This window comes from Malurus melanocephalus, unplaced genomic scaffold (genome assembly GCF_030028575.1).
Source record: "Malurus melanocephalus ecotype Western Australia unplaced genomic scaffold, MMel_1.1 scaffold_88, whole genome shotgun sequence".
NCBI classification, from domain to species: Eukaryota; Metazoa; Chordata; class Aves; order Passeriformes; family Maluridae; genus Malurus; species Malurus melanocephalus.
The window spans coordinates 625,597-647,897 of NW_026623320.1; the positions used below are offsets into that span (position 1 = coordinate 625,597).

The 22,301-nt window shown below is 43.9% G+C and overlaps 1 protein-coding gene across 1 annotated transcript in view; it reads left to right on the forward strand.

Annotated features, from left to right (window-relative positions):
• Window positions 1-1,998: 1,998 nt before the first annotated feature.
• The window catches only part of GABRA5 (gamma-aminobutyric acid type A receptor subunit alpha5), a 54,831-nt gene continuing 34,528 nt past the window's right edge, over window positions 1,999-22,301 (forward strand). Inside the window, exons 1-4 of the mRNA XM_057368089.1 lie at window positions 1,999-2,636; window positions 10,636-10,757; window positions 12,491-12,558; window positions 12,670-12,890. Of these exons, the coding sequence (XP_057224072.1) occupies window positions 2,551-2,636; window positions 10,636-10,757; window positions 12,491-12,558; window positions 12,670-12,890 (497 nt within the window). The 5' untranslated portion in view covers window positions 1,999-2,550. The remainder of the gene's footprint in view (window positions 2,637-10,635; window positions 10,758-12,490; window positions 12,559-12,669; window positions 12,891-22,301) is intronic.

A 22,301-nucleotide genomic window follows, 5' to 3' on the forward strand; every position in this document is an offset into this window, starting at 1 on the left:
TCTAGAGCAGCACCTTCTGTGGCAATGAGCTATAGAACCACTACTGATTTCAGTGGAGGAATTAATTTCATAGAGCTTTTATATGGATATAGGAAAAAAGCAAGTGCTTCATTGAACCATAATGTTGCCTGAAAGATATGCATTGCCTCATTAGATCTGATAATTTAACARCTGAGTTTGGAGTGTTATTTTGAAGTACAGTCACAGCAGTACATACTGGAATCATATATTATCACGTGCAACATGTGCACGCTGCAAAACATTGCATTCATCTCCAGGAATCCCCACGAACTGGAACTATACAACACTCATTTCATCTTTCACGTAGTTCAAAATGCACCTGCAAGCTGTACATTTTATATGTGATTTGAACATGTAGCGAGTGTAATGCCCCTATCACTGAAGCTGTGAAACAGTGCATCCATTTTTTAGGATTAGAACTATACATAATCACAAGGAAATGTCGAAGTTATTGCAGGTATCCTGGAATTTGTAATACTGATGTATTAACTATGGATGTCTAATGATGAGGATGTAAAAAGAGAGTTTATATTGTGGATATAAAACTCCCACTTCRGCATTTAAGGGTTATGAGGGTTTAGGTCAGGTCCACTGGAAGAGGAGTGTAGATACAGATCTGGGTGTGTAGGGGTGTGTGTATACTAATGCTCGCTTATACACGTGCGGTGCAAGGAGCCTATATTCCGGCAAGCCTTCTCCCTGCTGGGTGCCCCTGCCCCACGGTCCCACGACACCGGCTCGCCCGGGCTGTGGCAAGGGCTCCGTCTCCCCGGGGACGGTCGGTGCCGGCCGGGCTGGCCCGGGACCTGCCCCCGGGGGCGCTCGGTGGGGGCTGTTCGCGGGAGATGCCTGCGGGGAGCTCGGGGAGCCGCTGAAGCCTCCCGGAGCTGCGCCGGGTCCGGGAGCGGCCCCTTGCCGGGAGGTCCCCGCCGGGGTGCCCGAGGGCCGGGCTCGCCCCGCACACCGCCCCGCGCTCCCGGCCGCGGGCTCTGCGCGGGGGCGGTGCGGGCGCGGCGCTGCGGCGGGGCCGCGCCTGCCAGCGGCCGGGAGGCAGCGCCGCCGCTCCCGCTCCGCTCCTGCTGCCGCTCCGCAACTTTCGGGCGAACACTGCCCCCTCGCCCTCGTCCCCCCGCGGCGGCCGGTAAGCGCCGGGCTCCAGCGCCCTGCCGGGCGGGCGGAGGGCGGAGGGGAGCCACGGACGCAGTCCCCCGGGCGGGCATCACCGCGCCCCGCGCCGCGCACATGGCCGCGGGAAACTTCGGCCGGCAGGCGGGGCGGGGGCGATCCCGGGGTGCCGCGGGGACTGGGAGGGAAGGCGGGAAGGAGCAGGCACGGGCGGGCAGGTGCCACCCTCCGCCGAGCGGAGCGGAGCGGTGCGCGTCTCCCCGGGCGCAGTGCGCGGGCGGCGGCGGCGAGTGAGCGGCGAGCGCCGGACAGGTGCGGGCGGGCCGGGGCTGCGGGAACCGAGCGGCGGCCCCGCAGTGCCCGGTGCGGAGCGAGCGGGACACGGTGCGGGGCATCGCGGGCTGGGCGGGGGAGCCTCGGGGGGCGGCTTTTGCTTCGGGCGTTTTGCCTTGCGGCGCCGGCGGGGTGGGAGAACAAGTTGCTGAGCGATGTAGCACGGGGGCACAGGGTTCAGGTGGAAAATCCAGGCAATTCCCCTCTGGGTGTGTTTTTGGGGGTTGTTTTGGGGTTTTTCTTGGGTTCGGGGTGKTTTGTTTGCTTTTTGTTTCGTTGGCTTCTGGGGGGTTTTGTTGTGGTTTTGGTTTTTTTGTTTGTTTTTAATAGGGCACAGAGGAAAACGTTAGTGCACAATGCTGAAATTGGTGATCTGGTCGCTGAGGCAGGTATCCAAAAAGCAGCAGTCGCTGGAGCAGCTACATTACTGTCGTTCTTCGTGCTAGCGTGAGGTTTATGTGCCTTTGCGAGGAAGGTCACTTTTTACCCTCTTCCCCCCCGCCCCCCCCCCCCCAACAACCCACCCTCCTTTTGCTAAGCCGTGCATCAGCAGCATGAATTCCAAGAAGCAGTAGGTGTTTCTTGGCATTTCAACTGGGATTTTGGAAAAGGAAGCCGGGTATTTAATGGGAAAAAATTGCGATGGAAGGAAAGGATGCGGAGGCTGCACACAGCCCTGGGTTTGCAGGCATGTGGAAGTTGTTGAAATAGGTAAAGGGTTGAAATTGGCATTTGGAAAATGGTGGCTATTTCTTYAGTTACTTATACCACAGACCAATATAGGGAAAAGCTGGGCCACAAGGAATTTTTCCTGTTTTGCAGTTTGCTGACAGCAGAAGGTAAAACGTGTCCTTGAAAATATACAATTTTACATAAACAGCTGATGTTTACATAAGCCTAGATAAGTTTRTGAAAAATGCAGATTGTGAAAGATGCGGTGTTAGGTGAACTCTGCTATCCTGCTCTTTGTCCGTGCAATAATTTAATAATTTTTTGCATTGTWGCAGTGTAAGAACAAAGTGAACAGCTGCTTCACCAAAGCAACCACCTGCGTTCCTCTTCTCCTCTGGAATGGACAATGGGATGGTCTCTGACTTTATCATGATCAAAAACTTCTTCCTCTTCTGCGTTTCCATGAGTTTAGCCAGCCACTTCGGGTGAGTTGCCAATTGCATTTGAATTTCTGCTGTGGGTTTTTTAAGGAAATGAGAAACGTTGGCTCTGTGTGGTACAGAGCATCTGAACAAAACAAGAGGGCTTTGCGTTTCATCCCAACGTGCTGGTGTCAGGGGGAAGGGAGTGATTTGCTCTCCTGTTCAAATTTGCTCGCTAGTGTCAGTTCTCTATGCCTGCAGCCCTGTTGTGGAAAGGCTTGTGGGGCAGGAGGAGCTCAGACCAGGCCTACAGCTGCCGAGTGCTCTGACCTGGGTTTAGCACAGCTGTGGTGCCCTCTGCCCCTGTGTCTGTGGTGTGGGGGTCTTGTGCCTTCCCTCTCACCTGATGGGTGCAGGTTATAGGCAGTAGTGCAAAAAAAAAAAAAAAAAGCCCAAAAATGCAACAGTAGGACTTGATGTGTGTTTCTAGCTGCTACTGGCTTTCCTCGTGAGTGACCTAAGATAGCGACTGCGTAGAAGGATGTCTGAGTTTGATACTTGTTGGGTCACTTAGAAATTGTTTCCCTGAAGCATAGAGCAAGGAATCCTGTTTCCGTATTTTTGTTTCCTGACGGTGATATTCTGAAAAGTGTATCAAAGAGATACTCTGACTATAGCTCTCTGAAAATGAAAAATAAAGTTAGAAACCATCTATTTATATGTTTTTCCTATAACCAAAGATCTTAAGAACTTTCCAAATTTGAGCTKTACAATGGAATCTGGAAAAAGCATTTTGCAAGTGCTTGGGAAACGTAGGTTGATTCTTCTTTGTGGAGGAGAACAATTATTTATGATTTCACCAGAAAAAAATGAATCCTCCCAACATGCTGATTCACAAGCACACCCATCCGTTCCTTGCTATAAGAAGATACAAAATGGAGATGCAAATCAGTTTCTGATTTCAAGCAAACTGATTTGTTCCAGATTGGAATGAGGAGAAAGACCAAACTTTGAGTGATGACTGTCTAGGCTGTAAGCAAAGCTTAGCCTGGTATCCAGCACGTGTCCTGCAGGTAGGTGGAAGCCTCAGACCTTGGAGGTTTACATGAACAGTTGTAGGACTGCACTCTACACAGGATGCAAAGAGTTGCACACTGATTTATTCATCTTGGAAAAACCTGGTCCTGCTTTTACCATGGTCTAAGGCAAAAGTCTCCCAGGACTTTGTTACAGAATTTAGGAGGGCAGAGATGGAGTGGGACTGGCTTTGCATTAGTTGTGTTTACATTATTGTAATTTGACAGAGTATTTCGACAYTGAGAAAATCTTGGTGACTTTAACCTTTAGTCTTTCTTGATTGATTGTCATCCCTGCAGAAGGCAACGCATTACAATAGTTCAGTGTGACCTGCTTGTTTTAACTGTRTTTCTGCTTTAACAGAGGAATAGATAGACAAGGATGCAAAAGAAAAAGAAACAAAAAACKAAACCAAACAACCCAAAACCCAGAGAATTTAAACCCCTTTTGCTTCCAAAGCAAAGCCTGAATCAAAATCTTAGGTAGAAATCAGTGGGACCTGTGACCTGGCAGATGACCAGAACAGGACAGTTGGAGGAAACTGGGATACTTGTTTTCTACAAGTTAGTCAAAAAGCTTCTGTGCACTAAAACGAGATCATCACATAAATTCCCCCCACCCCCCTCGCCCCCCATTTCTGATCTAGTAATTTTAGTCCAGGCCTGCAGAGATAAGCAGCTCCAATTCACTGCACCATTCACAYAGTGCCTTAGGGCTGAATTTTGACCCTGCTCAAAAGACACAGGATGCTCCAGTGCTTCTGCTTCAGAGGCAGAAGCAGTTTCAGAGTGTAATTTGCTAAGTGCTTTGGGACTGAATCTTTAGGACAGAGTAGTATAATTAACATGTAGGCTACTGTATTAACTGCAGGAATCTAATACTGATAACACTTGCTGTTGCTACTAGGCTCTTCTTTATTAGCTTCATCCGTGTTTCTGCTGCGCAGTTATATTGCAGTGTGTTTTGCAATGTGCTAGATACAAGTGATTGGTCAAAGGAGCACAAATTAAAAACCAAAATACTGTAGGACTTTATAGATGAAGGCAGAGGTTTTTCTACAGTTCTCYGTAGTCATTCCATATTTATATTAAATCATAAATACAGTTTTTGCTGACATAGCCAAAGCCACCTTGGGGGATTTTGATGCACAATGCCTGGTAAAATAAACAGAAATTATGTATCTCAATCTACTAGGCTACTTAAGAAATCTYAGCAAAAGAGTGTGATTAATGTTTAACATAAATGTGTAATGACTATCGAGAATTATCCACATTAGTAGGCAGTAGAGGAGGACTGTAGACATAATTGGTAGCAGCTATCTAAAGAAAAATCACTGAATTAAAATTCAAATATATAGATGAAATGAGAAGAGGTTGTGAAGTCCCCTCCCCCTGTGTTGTTGGTTTAGCAGTTTTATGAATCTACTTCAGCAGAAACGGTCTAGCACAAGTCAAAGCTTTTTCAAGCTTGCTTAAATTCAGCCTTGAGTTGTATAATGCTCTAACAAGTTAAGGTATTTTACTTGAACATTTCAAAGTAGTTCACAATTGTCTCAAAAGTAAACATTGACAATAAAGCTAGSGAATAATTAAAAGTCAAATACAGCCATGAAGAGTATTTTCAGGTGAGATAAAACATGGCTTCCTTGTGGGCCCGCGGTGCCATGTGTGGCTGCTTGCACGCATGTCTGCCTGAGCTGAGGTAGCCCATGGCAGGCTCGAAGCTGGCCAGCCTTACTGTGTCCTGGCCCTTACTTTGCGAGCCCCAGGCCATCCATGGGGTCACACTGGTGATGCACAGTCCTGGTGTATTTGGGTTTTGGGCGTGCAATTTCAGAAATCTGTCTGAGAGCCAAAACCAACGGGGATGGACATTGTTCATGTACCCACAGGATATGGGTGGTACATGAACACACAGCTGTGTGTCATGTACCCACAGTATAGTTGCCATCTGCTAATAATATTTATAACAGTAGAAGCACAGAGGACAGAAGATCCCAATTATGTGCAGCCAACCCAGTATTGCTCTACACACTCTGAAGAATTCAGTCTGTAGTTTCACATTCTTCTCTAGCTCACAGCCCTTATCGCTAAGACCATAATCCTGCTATTTAGGCAAAACATACCTCTCCTTCGGGCTGTTATTTCAAGTTAGTCTCTGCAGCCCTAAGCACTTAGTTCTGCTGTGATATTTCTTTCTGAGTACTTRTAATGCTAGGCAGCTCTTCCCCATTTTTTTAAACACTCATTTCGTAAGAATTATTGTATCTTTATGCAGTCATGCTTGTCTGTTTATTTTTTTTCCCCTCTGTCTTCATTTCAGYCTCTATATCTCCAGATAGCTTTTTGAACCCATTAGACAATTTTAATAACTGGAAAACTAAGTTGATATCTAGACCTGCCTACAGGAGTCATCAATCCCACTGCTGAGCAGCCGAACAGCTTCAGYATCTCTGGCCTGCCAGCTGGCCAAGGAGCACGAGTGTCCCTCAGGCCATCCAGCACATCCTTGGTGCAGGAGAAGCCCTGGCACACAGTGCCCCCCAGTGCAGCTGCAGGTCAGTGACCTGGGCAGCTGAGAGCTCTGGGAGGTGTTTATTGACCCTGGAAGGGCTTCAGGACACCGAAAGGGGCATTAGGGTGCCAGGGAATGAGGACTGTAAGATGTCACCCTATGAGAAACAAGCTTTCACTCCACTGCTCACAAACTGCTGCTTTCCGGAAGATAGTAAAACACTGCTCTTGCTAAATGAAAGAATTATAAGAATTAAAAAAATTATAAGAATTATAATAAGAATTTTATAAGAATCTGAAGGTAGTATTAAAGTTTCACTGTTTTAGTTAGTCCTCTGTTCTAATCTGAAGTGAAAGATTTGAGTCTTCGGTTCACAGATTCATAAAACCAGCATTTTTAAATATCAAGAATCCATGCAGAAGGGGTGGCAAGAAGCTAGCTTAGAAAAGTGAAACTATTTCCCTTGGTGTCTGGCCAGCTGGCTTTATCCAAAAGTTTGCAAGTGTGCTCTCCACTACCTTTTCCACAAACTGTTAATTTGTCTGAAGTTCAGATATAATTGCARTCCTATTAAAGCAATTTATTGGAAACACTACTTATGCAGAGAGAGAGAGAAATATATCTTTCAATATCAAAATACTCTTCAGTTATTCAGTTATTTTTCCTTTTTTTAAAGAAGGTTAGGGAAAATCATTAAATATCTACTATACATTTTTTTCTTAATACAACTAAGCTATGAATAGTACATGTCTATGAATAGTAGATGGCAAAAAAGACCATGGTGTTTAAAGGGGTAAATGATGAACCCATCGGAAGAGGTAGCTGAGCATCTTTAGAGTTATTACATTTTACACTGATGGGCCCCTTCTGTGGCTTCTGATTTTTTCTGTTACCCTGAAATTGCAATATTAAATAAATGTGATGAGAAGTATTCCTGGTTGGTTTAGTTTATGTTCAATAATGAGCTTTAAATGCAATTATCTCTGAATTTTCTTAGCATTTCCCTAAGAYTCTTTCCTAGGTTTATTTTTATCCATGACTGAAAATTTCTGCTATAAAAACACTTTTCACTGCAGAGAGGCAATAATATGCTTATCCACTAATATGTTGACAAAGCCTAATCCTTAACTGTGTGGGTATAATTAGTTTAGGGTGTGTAGCACCTGTTTTCCCTCTATTCATTGAGCTGTATAGTCTGTGCACGTAACTTTGCAAGTACAGTTTACGTATCTTGTGTCGTGACAACCTCAGTCAACCTCCCAAACATGCACTTCACCATCAATTTCAGTAACAGAAATTAAATGGTAACTTTCTGTTAAGAAAGCAAAAGTAACACTTACATAAGAGCAAACAGCAATCTATCTACAAATGCAACTTCACATAATACTGACATTTCACGGAAACTCAGAATCAGATGCCTTCTGTTTTGGGTGAAGTGATCTGCCAAATCTAAATTGGATTGCGATTTTGCAGAAGTGCAGACTTCTTTACTAGTCTTTACCATTGTTGTTTCTCCATCTTTTTCTTCTATTAAATAGGTTTTATTGTGGAGAAATAAAAGTATTTCGATATATGGGGTGTGTGTACTATTCCTGCCAAAGAGGTACATAGCTGAGATAGAGGGAAGCAGCATCAATTACTCTTGTTAGATTCAGAGGAGCAGTTATGAGAACTAAGTATATTTTGTATCATCCCCACAAAAATAGTTCAGTGGAAATCCTCCCTCAGAGTTCAATTGGCTTTGAATTCAGCCATAAGCACTAAAAATAACAAGCTTTTTAGAGAGCAGAGAAASTAGTGAAGCTTTGTGTCCTGTGCCCCCAGCGCTGCATCTTTGCAATAATCCCAGCTCCACATTTGACACCCCTTGTTCCTATCTCCTATTGCAACACCTAMATTTTACCTCTGCTGTCCTTTTCTCCCAAGATCTTTCATAATGACCCTGCAAGTCTCCTCCATATCTCTTAATTATCGGAGCAGAGTGGGGCTGGTCYTGCTGAGGCTGTTTCTGAGCTACATGCATATTGAGTGGCCCAGTCAGCGAGCCAGAGGGAATAGATGACTGCTAACCTCACATTTTTACTTAATGAGGCACTAATTTAGATTGCTCTCCCCTTGTCTAGTCGMAGCTTCTCAGGAAACTTGAAGGAATGAAATGAAGTTTGATCTCTCCGCTCCTTTGTCAGATGCAGTGGAAAATGAAAATGGGTTCCTACATTGATACGCTGTAGCAGGCAGACAGCATGATGCATATCTCTTTCTTATGAAAAAAGAAGATAAAATACATGAGAAAAATCGAAAATAGTATTCTAGGTGTACTGAATTTTCATGTTTTATACTAGGATTTTATCAAAGCATTGGTGGTGGTTGCTGTATGTAGAGAAAGCTTATAAGTTCTGTCTCTCGTTTACATTTGTTAGGCTGCTACTTGTGAATATTCACTTTTAAACAGTAAATCCCTGCAATTAATATTGACAAAAAAGTATACAGTTGTTTTTTTTTTTTTTGTGGAATGGTCCAGACTGCAAAGATATCCAATGTTTCTGTAATCAGTTTGCATCTGCCGGATTAACTTGTTTTTCATTATACTCAGACATGTCTGTGATCTTGTCTGCCTCARTTGCTCACTAGAGGTTGTGGTCACAGCACAGAAAACAGAATTCATTTGGTCTTATCACCATGGAGAGATGAAAAATAGGCAATATTTGTGGCTGTGMCTCCACCTGCAGCGAAGGGGAGATCCTTGGTGGCTTTGAGCTCTGCAGTGTGGAGCTTGCTGGGGGTTGCAGCAGTGCCAGCTGCACTTAGGTCAAGAAACCTCCTCAACCAGGCATGTGCATGGGCTTTGGTGTTTCAGGGAATCAGACCTGTGCTCCCACACCCAGCCTTACTCCCATGTCCTGAGAGGCTTTGCAATCCTTTCCTTTTGCAAACAAACTGTACAAAACATACAATCTGTAAAGGGAACAAGTGCAGGACTGAGTGTCCCCATGTCTGTGAGGGGATATGTGGCTGAGAGCAGCTTGTTCTGAGCTAGGTCTGGTGTTTCTAAAACTTCCAGATGCATTACAGGGGTGTCAGTGAGTCTCATCGTGGAAACCTCTGCAGGTAAACCCAGGCTGAGGTCCCTTTGTCTTTCTTTGTATGAATCCTACTCTGTTAGGTAAGGCAAACCTAACAATGTTACAAGCATTCTGCAAGGCAAGCTGTCAGAGTGGTACTCTGAGTTTCTCTATTTATTTACTGATTTGTTTCCCTGGGGACTAGTAGTAAATAAACATGGATTCTTTTTTTTTTTTTTTTTTTTTAATCTCTGGGTGCGTATCTCCCATGGAGTTCAGGTTGCTGAGTGTAAGCTATTCCTGCCTGCTGGCAGGGAGCACGAGGCAGGGTCCAGTTCCTAGTGAGGCGATGTGCCCTGTCACAGCTGGAGCATTTGCTGGCGATTTCAGCAGAGGCTGGATCTTGAATAATCGCCAAAYGCCAGCAAACTTGCTGCCTTGAGGGATGCTCATTGCTTGCTGCAGGTGAAGCATGCTTATGGATAATCTCCCATGTCTATTCTTTAGGTAAGCAAAGGCATTAATAAGCAGGGGATTCTCCTAAGCATCTTTAAATGAAAATCAAACAGATTTAAAAATGCAAGTTGTTAGTTGCACTGTGAGCAGCTTCCTAGGTCTCAGCCATGGATAAAATGATGAAATAAAAAAGAGTTCAGAATAAAAACAAGTCTGGCCCAAAAGATATGGAATGAGGCCCACTACACATTGCCGTTATTTGCATACTACAAGGGAGAACTAATTTATGCAAAAGAGAGAGGAGGAGTGAAGAACTGGGTTTTCTGTACAGCAGTATGTTTTTCAGATACCCCAGTGATACCCCAGTGGGATTTTTGAATGTAGTGGGAGTTTGTTATCCTCAAATGAGGTTAGAGTTCATCCTTTGTTCTGGTAATAAATTACAGAAACTTCGAAAATTAGAAGCTGTTTGGCATTTAAAGATTGAAGAGCACCTTCAAGGCAGAAGGTGCATCCCCAGCCAAACCTCTGCTGCTCATGCAGCTTCCCTGCCAGCTGATTGTAGTAGTTCCCAAAGAATGGAGAGCTAACCTGGGGAAAGCCAGTAACAGCCTTTGCTGTGAACTGCATTGCTCAGCAGATGGAGCAGTGCCAGCCCTGGGGCAGAGGTGGGGCTGATGTGGGACAGGGTAGCACAGGGGACAAAGGGCTGTGTCCTCCTATACAGCACCCCAGGGTTTTACTTCCATGGCTTGGGTCCTTCTTTGGGTCCTCCACCAGGGAAAGCTGTTTACAGATTTATAGTAATGATGAAATAAATGGCTGCAGTTCCCTTTGCTGTTCAGGAGCGGCAGGAGAGGACAGAGCCTTGGCATCACAAAGTTCCCTTGAGACTAAAGCTCCTTAAATCCAACGTGACTTTTGACATGTTTCCTTTTGTTTGCATAAAATAGCTTTTCACAAACGCCAACACCATCAGTGAAAGAGGAGGCCAATGATAAYATCACAATATTCACCAGGATTTTGGACGGTCTGCTGGACGGCTACGACAACAGACTGCGCCCAGGGCTGGGAGGTAGGAACCGCGCTGGCTCGGCCGCTCCCCCGCTGGACAGGATTGCTGTCCTCAGGATGCCCTCTCAAGTGGGTACCTGCTCCTGGCCACGACAAGGAGCTTGTGTTTGATAAACTAAGTCCAGAAAGTAGAYTTGTCTCCTAGCAAATGGGGCACAAGGAAAAGAATGCTGAAAGTTGTGTTCTTTCAGTCACTGGGGTCATCTGAGGTTGGGTTAGGAGAGCATCTGTGATACATTTTTTCTGCAATTGGATACAGTTTGTGTTTTTGTTTCTGGTACTTCCTAAGATATTATGCTGCTAGATTGCCTTACTGGTCAACCTGTATAAAATTATGTTGGCAATGCACATCTCTTTTAAAAACAGGTCCCCAAAACATCCATATTTAGACAAGTGCAGCAAATCTGTATTGATATGTCTTTTTGATAACCTCTACAGCAGCTATTTTAAAACTGTAGCATGTGAATAGTGGTTGCCATCCTAACCTTGTTGAGCCCTCCTTCAGCTCTCTTTCCCCCAGATTTCTCTCATTTTCTACCCATGTGTAAACCATCTGTTATGTTTCTTCCTGGCCCTTTTTTAATCTGGCTACCCCCACCCCTTTCCTCTTGTGAGACCAACACATTGCTTTCATCCCTTTCTCTCCTTCTCCTCTCACTTTACACAGAGATGCTTGAAAATAGGGCTYGATGCTTTTATCTTATGTAACGAACTTCTGAAATTTCTGCCCTTAAATTAAATTRGACCTGGATTTGAAAATATACCAGAAGGACTTAGAGAGACTTGAGGGTGGAAATAATTTCACCTAACTTGGGACATCTCTGATAAATGTCTGATATTGGGCAGATCACCCAAGCCAGCAGAGGGGAGTAGGTGCTTCCAAGATACATTGAATCTCATCCTRTGGTAGGTATTGAGCTGGCAATGTGCAGTGACAGCCCAGAAAGCTGATCACATCCTGGGATGCCTCAAAAGAAGGGTGGCAGCAGGCTGAGGGAAGAAATTCTTCCTCTCTGCTTTTCAGAGTACTGTGTCCAGCTCTAAACCCCCAGCATAAGAAGGGCATGAACCTGTTGGAGTGAGTCCAGAGGAGGCTACCAAGATGATGAGAGRGCTGGAGCACCTCTCCTGTGAAGACACAATGAGAGAGTTGGGGTTCTTCAGCTGGGGAAGAGAAAGCTCTGGGGAGACCTTGTAGAGGCTTTCCATTGCCCAAAGGCACTTAGAGAAAGATGCGGAGGAACTCTTTATCTGGAACTGGGTGGATTTAGATCAGGTTTAGGAAGAAGTTCTTTACCTTGAGCGTGCTAAGGAGCAGGTTTCCCWGAGAAGCTGTGGATACCCCATCCCTGGAAGGGTCAAGACCAGGCTGGATGGGTCTTAGAGCAGCCTGGTCTATTTAAAGGTGTCCSTGCTCATGGCAGTGGGTTGGAACGAGATGACCTTTAAGGTGCCTTCCAACCCAAACCATTCTGTGTWTCAATGATCAAAACCTGTCAGTCAGAGGAAATGCAGCCATAAAGGGCCGGTTTCTTTCTGATTGYAAGAACAGAGCCTGGACTCCCAAAGGTCAACAACTGCATTTGATCTGGGATGAAATGCCTCCTCGAGCATGCTTTTAGTTTCAAATTCTTGGGGATTTTTGAGTGGTTCAGGAAATAATAGAAAAATGCATCACAAGTGTGTATTTGCACTTAAAAGCAATTACTAATGTGGAACCTGTGTTTATTACAGAGAGAATAACTCAGGTGAAAACAGACATCTATGTTACCAGTTTTGGTCCTGTGTCAGACACAGAAATGGTAAGTTAGCATGTGGCAGCCAACTYGGTTGTGTTTACTTTGCTGAAGTCATTTTTGGAACCATGGTTTCTATTCAGATCCTGCAATACCTTGAGTGTTTCTTTGTGCCAGGAATACACCATTGACGTTTTTTTCCGACAAAGCTGGAAAGATGAAAGGCTGCGATTCAAAGGACCTATGCAACGCCTCCCTCTTAACAACCTGCTCGCCAGCAAGATTTGGACCCCTGACACTTTTTTCCACAATGGCAAGAAGTCTATCGCTCACAACATGACAACCCCAAACAAACTTCTGCGCCTGGAGGATGATGGCACTCTGCTATATACCATGAGGTAATAGCCAGGATTGATTTCTTCTGATGCTTATTCCYAGATAACTCTGTAATTACTTGTGGGGACCATCACTTTCTCCACTCCTAGTAGAGCCAGACAACGAATCTTTCACATATATTTATGTGAATATCAAGAAAAATGGAAAACATAATTGCTGCCTACAAGTACCAATTAATTTGTAGCTTCTGACTACTGCTAGTGCTTAAATATTTCTTTTGATTAAATGGAAAGCATATTCTCAACAGATTTGATGATTCAGTTCAGCTTTTTTATGACGATCTGTTCTCTCTCGCTGTTTGTATTTGCAGCTGTAGTGCAGACTGCAGGAGAACAGTATCCAAGACCAGAAACTGAGACCTTTTCTGGGGTAGTACATCTCGAACCTTTGGCACTTTTGTTATATTTTCTTTTTATTAGTTTGACTAATAGTKCTAAAAGGCAAATGATCATAGGGATAAATGACATAAGCTAGCAGCATTGTGAAGCTGCTTTAGCAAGTAGTGTCCTGCAAACAAAGCTGGGACATTACATTACAGAGAATTAAATGGGTGTCTCAGATCTTCAGAGTTGTATTCATCTTATTYGAGTATTCTGCCAAGCATCATCATTGCATAACCTACACAGAAGATACAATATTGATGATTTTAGATGTCTGAAATTCTTTCCAGGACAAATCCCACGTCAGTGCATGGCAATTTGCTCATTAAAAATAATTAGCTTATAGTAATTAAGGCTGCTGTCTGTCTTCAACAGGGTTTTCTCCAAAACCATAGTCATATGGTCAACTTGAAAAAGAGATAMAAGGAAAAACCTACCGAGCAACAAAGCGTTGTTATAGCTTTCTATATACAAGCCCAGAGTGGCACCTGAGACCCAGCAAAGTGCTCAGGAGCCTGAAGTGGGGCTCTGAGATGAYTGGGTTTTCAGCAGGCAGTGCCCAGCCAAGTGTGGGAAGTCGAGTTTTGGCCAGTGCCATGTCCTGCTGTGGGGCCACATGGTCCTGCATGCTGGGAGGGTGAGTCCCAAGCTCGTCACAGGCCCAATGGGTAAAGCTTCCAGAAGCTCAACGGGGTCATGGTTCTGTACACAGGTATCTGGGGCTTCCCAGGTTTTATTTCAGGCATTTTAGTAATGTTTTATTTTTTTGGCCCTAGTCTTAAATCCCTTCTTCTGAATAGAAAAGGAAATAGGGGATATCCTTACGAATGTCCTTACAGATTTAGACCATTCTAATTGTAACTGCATTASCACTAAAAAGACTTAGACATGATAGAAATCATGTTTAAAAGAAGAAAAGGAAATTCTGATTTTCTCTTCTACTCTGTGTATTCCTGTTCTTACTATTCCCAAATTAGTGATCACCTCAATAATAAACCAAAAAAAATGGGAGGATATCCAGACACACTTAAAAGTCTGAATAGGTATCAGAGAAACTTTGCAAAAAAGTTAGTATCGCCAACCTTAAAACCAGTCTCACTGCTGCCCAGACTACATAGCTACCACTCAAGAGATTGCTGCAGTGGCAATTCCCAGTTATTTGTGTAAATTACTTGTGTAAGGGAAATCCAGATCAGACTCACATTCAGCCTGGAGCAAAACATTTGTGTGGCAGATTGCACGATTTCTGTGCAAGCACTGCTTTTTGCAGTGTTAAAGAAAAGCTGTGAAGCCCTGATTCATGGGGTGAGGAGCTAAACCACAACARCTCTGAGAGTGAAACCTGGGTGAGTGGGACCCAGGCGAGCTCATCGCTGAATCTCTGTTGCCATGCTGAGGTGCCTCTCTGGTGAAAATGGCACAGTACTGTGAGGTGCCACAGGTACCCTACTGAGGAAAGGCTTAGCACACGCAGCTKAAAAATATGGATTTGACACAGACATTCTCATTGTCCCACTCAGCCCCTTGTCCCTGGATTTATTGGGATTGACAATTTTGTAGACTACAGAAAGAAACAGAATGCTTTTGTAACCTAAAAAAACCATGCAACATAACTTTTTTGTTGTTGTTAGAATATTGTCTGTGGAAATAGAATTTCCACTAACTGCTCCATATGTGATGAGAAATAGAGCGCAAAGCTTTTAAAATAGCTTGCTTTCCACTATTTCAAGYAATAACTTCGAAGTGTCTATGCTATTCTGCTTAAACATGAGTCAGGAGCCCACTTTTGTAACATGCACGGAGCTGTGCTCCTTTAGAACCAGCAGTTTTTCATGAAGGGTGTTTCAGCAGCATGAGCCATGCCGTGCCACAAGGTGGCTTGAGGATCCCATCCCAACCTGCTCAGAGGTGACTGTGACAAGCAGGCAGCCCCTTCAGCTGCCTTGGAGTGTCCTGACAAAGGTTACAGCTAGCAGAGTTACCCAGGATGGCTTTCCTTGAGCAGACAGACAGCGCTGCGCTTTTTTGGGGGAGAGCTGCTTGTCTCGGTGGTAGCGCACTGTGAAGGTTCTGGGTCTCAACTGAGGCTTGAGCCCCAGTTCCTGCAGCTCTCATCAGGCTTACTCAGTTCTCAGGATCTGGGGATGTGTAGACAGCCCTCTGTTCGCTCTGCATTCTCCTCGTTTCCAAGGAGGAATTGCGAGCTTCCCAGACTGTACGTAGGAGTATTCCGTGCGGGGAGGATTGGACCCTCTGTCATTGACAGAGATGCCTGAATTGCTTTTGCAACCTCGCATCTGGCTGCCTGAATGAAGGGGAGGAAAGCAGCCGAGCCGATGCTGACCTTCCATCCTATTTCACTTCCAAATATACCAAGTAGGATGAGCGGAGCAAACTTCCAGCTTTAGCACTTGTCAGGACTTACGTTTTCATGACACACGTGTTTGCTTATAAAGAAAAATGTACTCTTTGCATATTGTGTTGGATGATACGTTGTCTAGGTCAGAAGTTGATGGGATGTGTGTTGCTAGGGAAATCTGATAAATGGGCAGAATTCTGTGTACGTRCAGCATTAAAGCCCTTCTGTGTGTGAAAATAGGAACACAACATGTCCTCTCGACAGATTTCACTGGCAGCAGCATTCTCTGTGGGGAACGACTTAATAATTCTGGTTGTCTTTCACTTGGGAGAACCTATTAGTTTTATTTCGCTAATGTGATTTACAAATGATGCGCTGCTGAATGAAATGCTGCAAATTCYGTTTCTGCCCCTAGAGGGGAGTATTGTCTGTAACTCCACTTTTAAATGTTTTACTTTTCCTTTTTTAGTAAGAGTACTGGTATAAAAAGCACTAGAAAATGTACTTCMTATTTCACTAATATGTACAGAAAATAGCTTTGTGAGTGGAGGCAAAGATTAGATTCTTTCATTTAAAAACTTAAAATCTATTTAGTTTATCTTATCTGAGAAGTAAATATTGCAAGAAGTATAAAATTCGTTTTTTCCATGAAGCTATTCTGAAAAATGGGAACAGTGATTCGAGCAGGATTTTCAGGCTAAGAAGAGAACCATCATGTTTCAGTGAGCTGCATTTTTTTTGCTCAGTGGGAATTGGCTGTAAAGACGGAAGCTTTGATAAACTTTGCTGTAGAATGCCAGAAAAAAATGCTGTGAAGAAGCCAAAAATTGAAGTAGAGCACACTCACTAGAGCTAAACTTTTGGACCATRAATTAACTCTCCAGCAGTAGCTTTTAGGTATTTTTAAATGGTTCTCTATCAGCTTGTAGATAACGAAAAACCTCTTTTGTGCCATCACAAGGGCACTCCTTAGAGCTCCATTCTCACTGTCAATTTGAAAGGACCCTAAATCCCTTTTTTTACCACTGGGGCTTCCACACATCTGATATAATCYGGGATTTTAAATAGGACATAGTCATATATCTGAGGAGTGCATAAACAGATTTTTCCCTCATGGTGACTGAAGGTTGCCAGAGAACCTGGGAGAGTTTACAGTGAAATCTGTCTCAATAATTTGCATATGAATAATTTACCAGCTGGAGAATGCAGACATTTTTCAGTATGGTGTTAAAAACTCCAAAATTTTTAGTACAGCCCTGAAATGCCGTTATCTTTGCTGCTCCAGATATTTACAATCCAGCAATGTGTAGGTTGCTCTCCACTTGATGGCAGCATAACCACACTGCTTGCTCTGCTGCAGGGCACACAGAGCCTTACCTAGGCGGGAAATAGAGATTTTTGCATTAGCACTGAGCGTTAAAATTGTGTGTGCAAGTGAACAAATTTCCTGGGTGCACCTTCACACCAAGTCTGCTCTTCCAAGAAGGACACTTGGATTAGCAACCATTTTATGCTGTAGAGCTATTGATCATAAAACCAGCTGATCAGACRGTACTGCTTTCAAGACTTCCAGTGGGAAAGCCAGGTTTTGTTTGTTTCTTTCTTTCTTTTGTAAGGGAAAATTACTCTATGAAAAATGTGTGCGTTCTCAAGCTCTGACTTTGCCAGAAGGCAGCTTTTCCCAGATGTTGGTTTGCTAGTGTGCCCCTGAGCGACAAGTGACCAGCAAATCTATTATTTTAAACGAATCCTTAGTTTTCAGCCAGCCAGGTATCTAAATGGGAACATCTCTGTTCAATTTGAATGCATTTTTTTCTTATTTCATGGGAAATTTTTCATTTATACGTCCATTTATTTTTGCAGAAAGAGATCTGCCAATGCTTTTTAGGCTTTGTATAAATGCTCTTTAGGCATTGTATAAATATTACAAAACTAATTAGAAGCTACGAACACATAAAAATACGCATTTCCTTTCCCTGTGCTAGATTTGCTGCATTTTCTTTCGTAKTCAAGCTTCAAACTGCCTGAAGGTGGAAGAAAAAAAAGTAATTTCCTTAGATGCGGTTGAAACTTGCAGAGTGATGAAAAGCTGCTGTGGTGGCAAGGACTCTCAGCTACTTTTCATCAATTCAGATTTTGACAGAGCAAGAAAAGACAGGGATATATGAAGTGAAGGGCCCTTCCCAGAGGATAGCAGCAGGATTCTTGTTTAAACACCCAGTCTTTTGGTTCCCATCGCTCTGTTTTGGTTGCCCATGGCCCCATTTCTCAAAAGTTGTCCTTCAAAGAACCAAGACTTGTTGTTTTGAAAAATCTAGGGCTGGAGTTACCCACAGGGAGAGAAAGGCATCAGAGGAGACTGTGATATAATACATTCAAAATGGGCAATTATGACCTGTCCAAATATAGTCSCTATGTAGAGTGTGTGACAATGGCCTATTCTGCTGGCAGTAAAAATGGGCAGAGCCCTGCAGAGATCTCCATCACAGAGATGGGAACTCGCACAGCAAGGGCAGAATTGATTAAAAGATAAAAACCAAACCACAACCAGCCTGTTCTTGGATGAGGGGGATACTTGCTTGGGCTTTGAGGGGCTACAAAAGGTACAACTTTAGTTTCAGATCTGCACTGAGCCCAGAGGCAGACCCAGCTTTCCTTTGGGGTTAGCTGGTACAATTTCTTCCAGATTCCTTTGTGTTCCCCCTGCTTTATAGGCACAAATCAGCAGGGCTGACCTGATGTTCTGGGTATGCATGGATGGTGCCCCCCAAGCACCCAGGGAAAGCCCAGCTGCTTTGGTGGCTCTGCCCAATTTGCTTCTGAAGCTGGAGGCTTTGAAAGTACCTGGTGGCTGCTGAAGAATTGTTATGGTTCTGCTGGCTTTTTTATGTTATCAAGGGAGGATAACATTGMAGTGCAGTCCATGGTCATTTCACTTATACTGAACTTAAAATCTTTAYCTGCCTAATCAGAAGTACCATGCTTAGAAGTACATTATATTTGTGCTGGAACATCCAACTGCCAATAAGTAATCTAAAATACACTGTGGTGGAATGMAGCAGGCAGGATGGGTGGGATTCGCCTGATTCTGTTCATCTGTAGTGCTGGTGACTGCAGCTGAGCCTCTTGGCTCAGATTTGCTCCTAATGCAGGAGAGAGAAATTCTTATGGAGTTAGAAGTCTACATTATTTCACATGTCTGCTTTAGTAGTGAAGTGAAAAGATACTTATTTCTCTCCACTCACACTTTAGSATTTGTTTTGTTTTGTTTTTTTCCACAGTGGCAGAAAAGGGAGTATAGCATAACTGATATGTTTGTTTAGTCACACGAGTCCCATCTTGCTTAGTTATTTCCTTTAGTATTTCCCACCCCCATTCTCATGTAGCCTGGAAATGAGTTCAGCAACCTAAAACTATGGGATATTCTGGCCAGCAGCTGGTCCTGTAGCTGTTTTATGGAGGACTTTCCATGTAACATAAAACCCAAGGCTGTGCAAGCGTAGCCCCATCTGAGCATAAACATAAACTGGGTTCAGTCCTCTGCTTTTGTCAAGGTGGGTGTAGGAAGGAATACAGTGCACCTGAGGAGGAGCTTGGGAAACAAATGTCACCAGGAGATTCAGCCCTTCCTTCTCTGAGGTTGAACTGTAACATACAGGTGATTATCCTGTGGCAGATGCTAGCACGGGTGGTGGTATAAATTGCAAACAGATGCTAAATTGAGGCCTGTTTATGACTATTTATGGTGTTAAACAGCTGAGGAATCATAGGACTCTTTCCCTGGAGTGCTGAACACCCTCAGTCTGACCCTTTGCCTGGCCCTTCATGGCTGTATTGATCAGGAGCCTGTAACATTTCCGAGGCAAGACAAATAACCCCAGATCATAATGTCCTGCTTGGATGGCTAAACAACCTACTCCACGTACATACACACAGGAATGTGTACATTTCCCTGGGACAGACCCTCTTATCCCAATGGCTTGCTGCTTCCCTCTTTTGCAGAGGTGTGATGAGCATTAATGCTACACAAAAGGCAGGAGATTGTGATGGGGAGTGGCCTTGGAGGTGGATTAGTAAGAGGAGGCTGGGGTTAAATGCAGGTGTTTGGGTGGTGAAAGGAAGCTGTGATATTTTTGAGCTCCAGKTCTGAACAGTGGATAATAGCCAAAGATTTCAGCTGTGCATTTTGGGTTGCCAGTTCATAATCCTTCCTACCTAGCCTGCCATGTCTGCACATCCCAGTCTAGATGTAAGAGAGCCCAAATGGGCTGGTACTGCCCATCTGGTGTCTGCTCCTTCTCCTCCCCCTCCTTCTCCCACCCTTACTGTCTAAATCCAGCTAATTTTTCTCAGCAGAAAATACCTCATGTAATTTTTGCCTGTCCATAGAAATATAASGGGTGTGTGAACTGGGAGAATGCAATAGGATGTCTGTGCAGCAAGGTGCCCTTCATCCACAGGAGAACACTTCCCATACTGACAGGCAGAATTGGAAAGACAAAAGTGCTTTTGGTCAGTCGGAAAATCTGCACTGGTCAAATCGCCTAGCAGGTGATATCAAAATTGGGAGATRACTGCACTGTGTCCATCACAGGGCTTAGCCTTTCTCATGGAGGCTGCTTTCTGTGCTCTTGTCTTTCTCCTGTACTTGGGCTTTCTTCCCCTGGAAGCAAAGATCAGATGTGCAGTCACTGGCACCAGGTATTGCTGTTGCTGGCTGGTTCTGCCTGTAACTGGGACTGGCCTCTCTTGAGAGGCAAAAAACAGCTCATAGTTCAGTCTTACCCAGCACTGCAAGAACAGCTGAATTTACTGCAAAAAGCCATGCAGAAAAGGAGATCATAGTCAAAACCTGCAGCACGTGCACACTCAGGGAATGTGTGGCATGGCGTAAGGAAGCGTGGGCTGGTTAAGATGTTTCCCATTTCACCTGCATCAACAATTGCATCAGCTTCTCAGCATTGCTAGCTCTAGTTCAGAGTTTTTGATTATAGTTCAAGAATTCACTATAAAAGGAAGCTACTGCAGAGGAGAAGTTTGGAAGCCTTCCTCACAGGATGCCAAAAGAGAATTCATCATGGGTAAGGGATCATTAGGAAGAGAAAGCTTGGAGAGGTTTTTAAGTGAAACTATCAGGTAAATGGGTGTGATACTGTGCTAGAGCATTCAGAGCTGCATAGCCATACTGATCTTCTTGATAAAATTTCTTTAGGAAAATAAAGTCTGTAGGAAGAGAACCTAAAGAAGGAATTGTCTGTCAAAAAGSTTGTTTTTTACTGCACCAGTTAGTCTCACATAATTTATATATCCTGCTGGTTATTTCTTTGCCTTTTTCTGTTTTTCCTGTTTCTAGAGAGCGAACATCTCCCCTGACTAAGAGGGAGTATGCTCTGGGTGTGTCAAGGTACTCCACATGCAGGGAGGTCATTCCTATAGTGGCACAGCTTTTGAGATCAATTCTGTCCACCTCAGATCATCTCAGGATAACTTAGTCTTCAGCACAGTTAATCTAGGCAATTGAAGTCTGTTTTCGCACTTCTGCAGGAGCTATGCTAAGGATTTTGTTTGCTTAAAATGAGTYTTGCTGTCAAGTACACCATGCATCTGAATTATGTATTCACAGCTCCCAAATGCATCAATAACTGGAGCTCTTAGTCTTCTATAGTCTCTTCCCTGTAGCATTCTAAAGGGCATTTTGGTGTCATTTAAAGATAACAGCATCTCAGCACCRTAGGAAAGTTGGGACATGGTCATATTCTTGGCAGAGTGGTTATGAAGGAAAAATGGGCTAAGATAGAAATTTCTGCAGACCACATCACTCTAGCCTTAGCTTTACTTTCTGTTCTCTCTTCACTTTATACAGTGTATTCCAAGGAACTGAGTGCTTACAAGTAGGAAGCAGTGATGAACTGCCTCAAACATCCCATGTGGACATGCAGATTGAAGTCCTGAATATGTATTTTGGCCTCTTTTCAACACAGTGATGGAAATTCATGYGCAAAGACTTGTTTGAGTTACTGAGAAGAATCACTTCTCCCTCCCTGAGCCAGGCTGCTGACAACCAGGGGCAGGTTTTGGGGTGGCTCTTACAGCCATTCATACCACGAGTGAGCATCTGTCCACTGTGGTGTTCTGTAAGCCACTATCACTATAGGATTGTATGGCAAGTGCTTCAGAACCAAGACAGGTCTTCATATATATATATACACATATATATTTCTATATATATGCATATATTTATATACATATATATTTATRTATAAGTGTCTGCTTATATTGGCACTACATTTACTTAAGGAACACAGGAAGACATCAGTTACCTGATCTACACACTTACTGTGCTGGGGTTTGAAACAAGTCTTGCTTTAAAACTCTTTGAAAGAAATAAAAGTTCTGTTATTGAAGTGTTCCCAAGGTGTCACAGCAGAACAGCTGAACAGTTGTGTCATCAGTCAAGGTCAAATGAGTAATTTCACAAAGCTAACCATGTGTTCACAGTTTGAAAAAAACAACCCAAACCATCAAGTGTGTTATTCTCCTGTCCCCATGTGTCAGTGTGCATAGTGCAGATACCAYGAGGGCTCAAATCCTTCTGCTGAGGTACCCAGGGAAGCTTCTCCTGGAGTAGGCTCCTAAAAAGGGTCTGACCCAACCCTGAAATCTCCCTTCTCAGG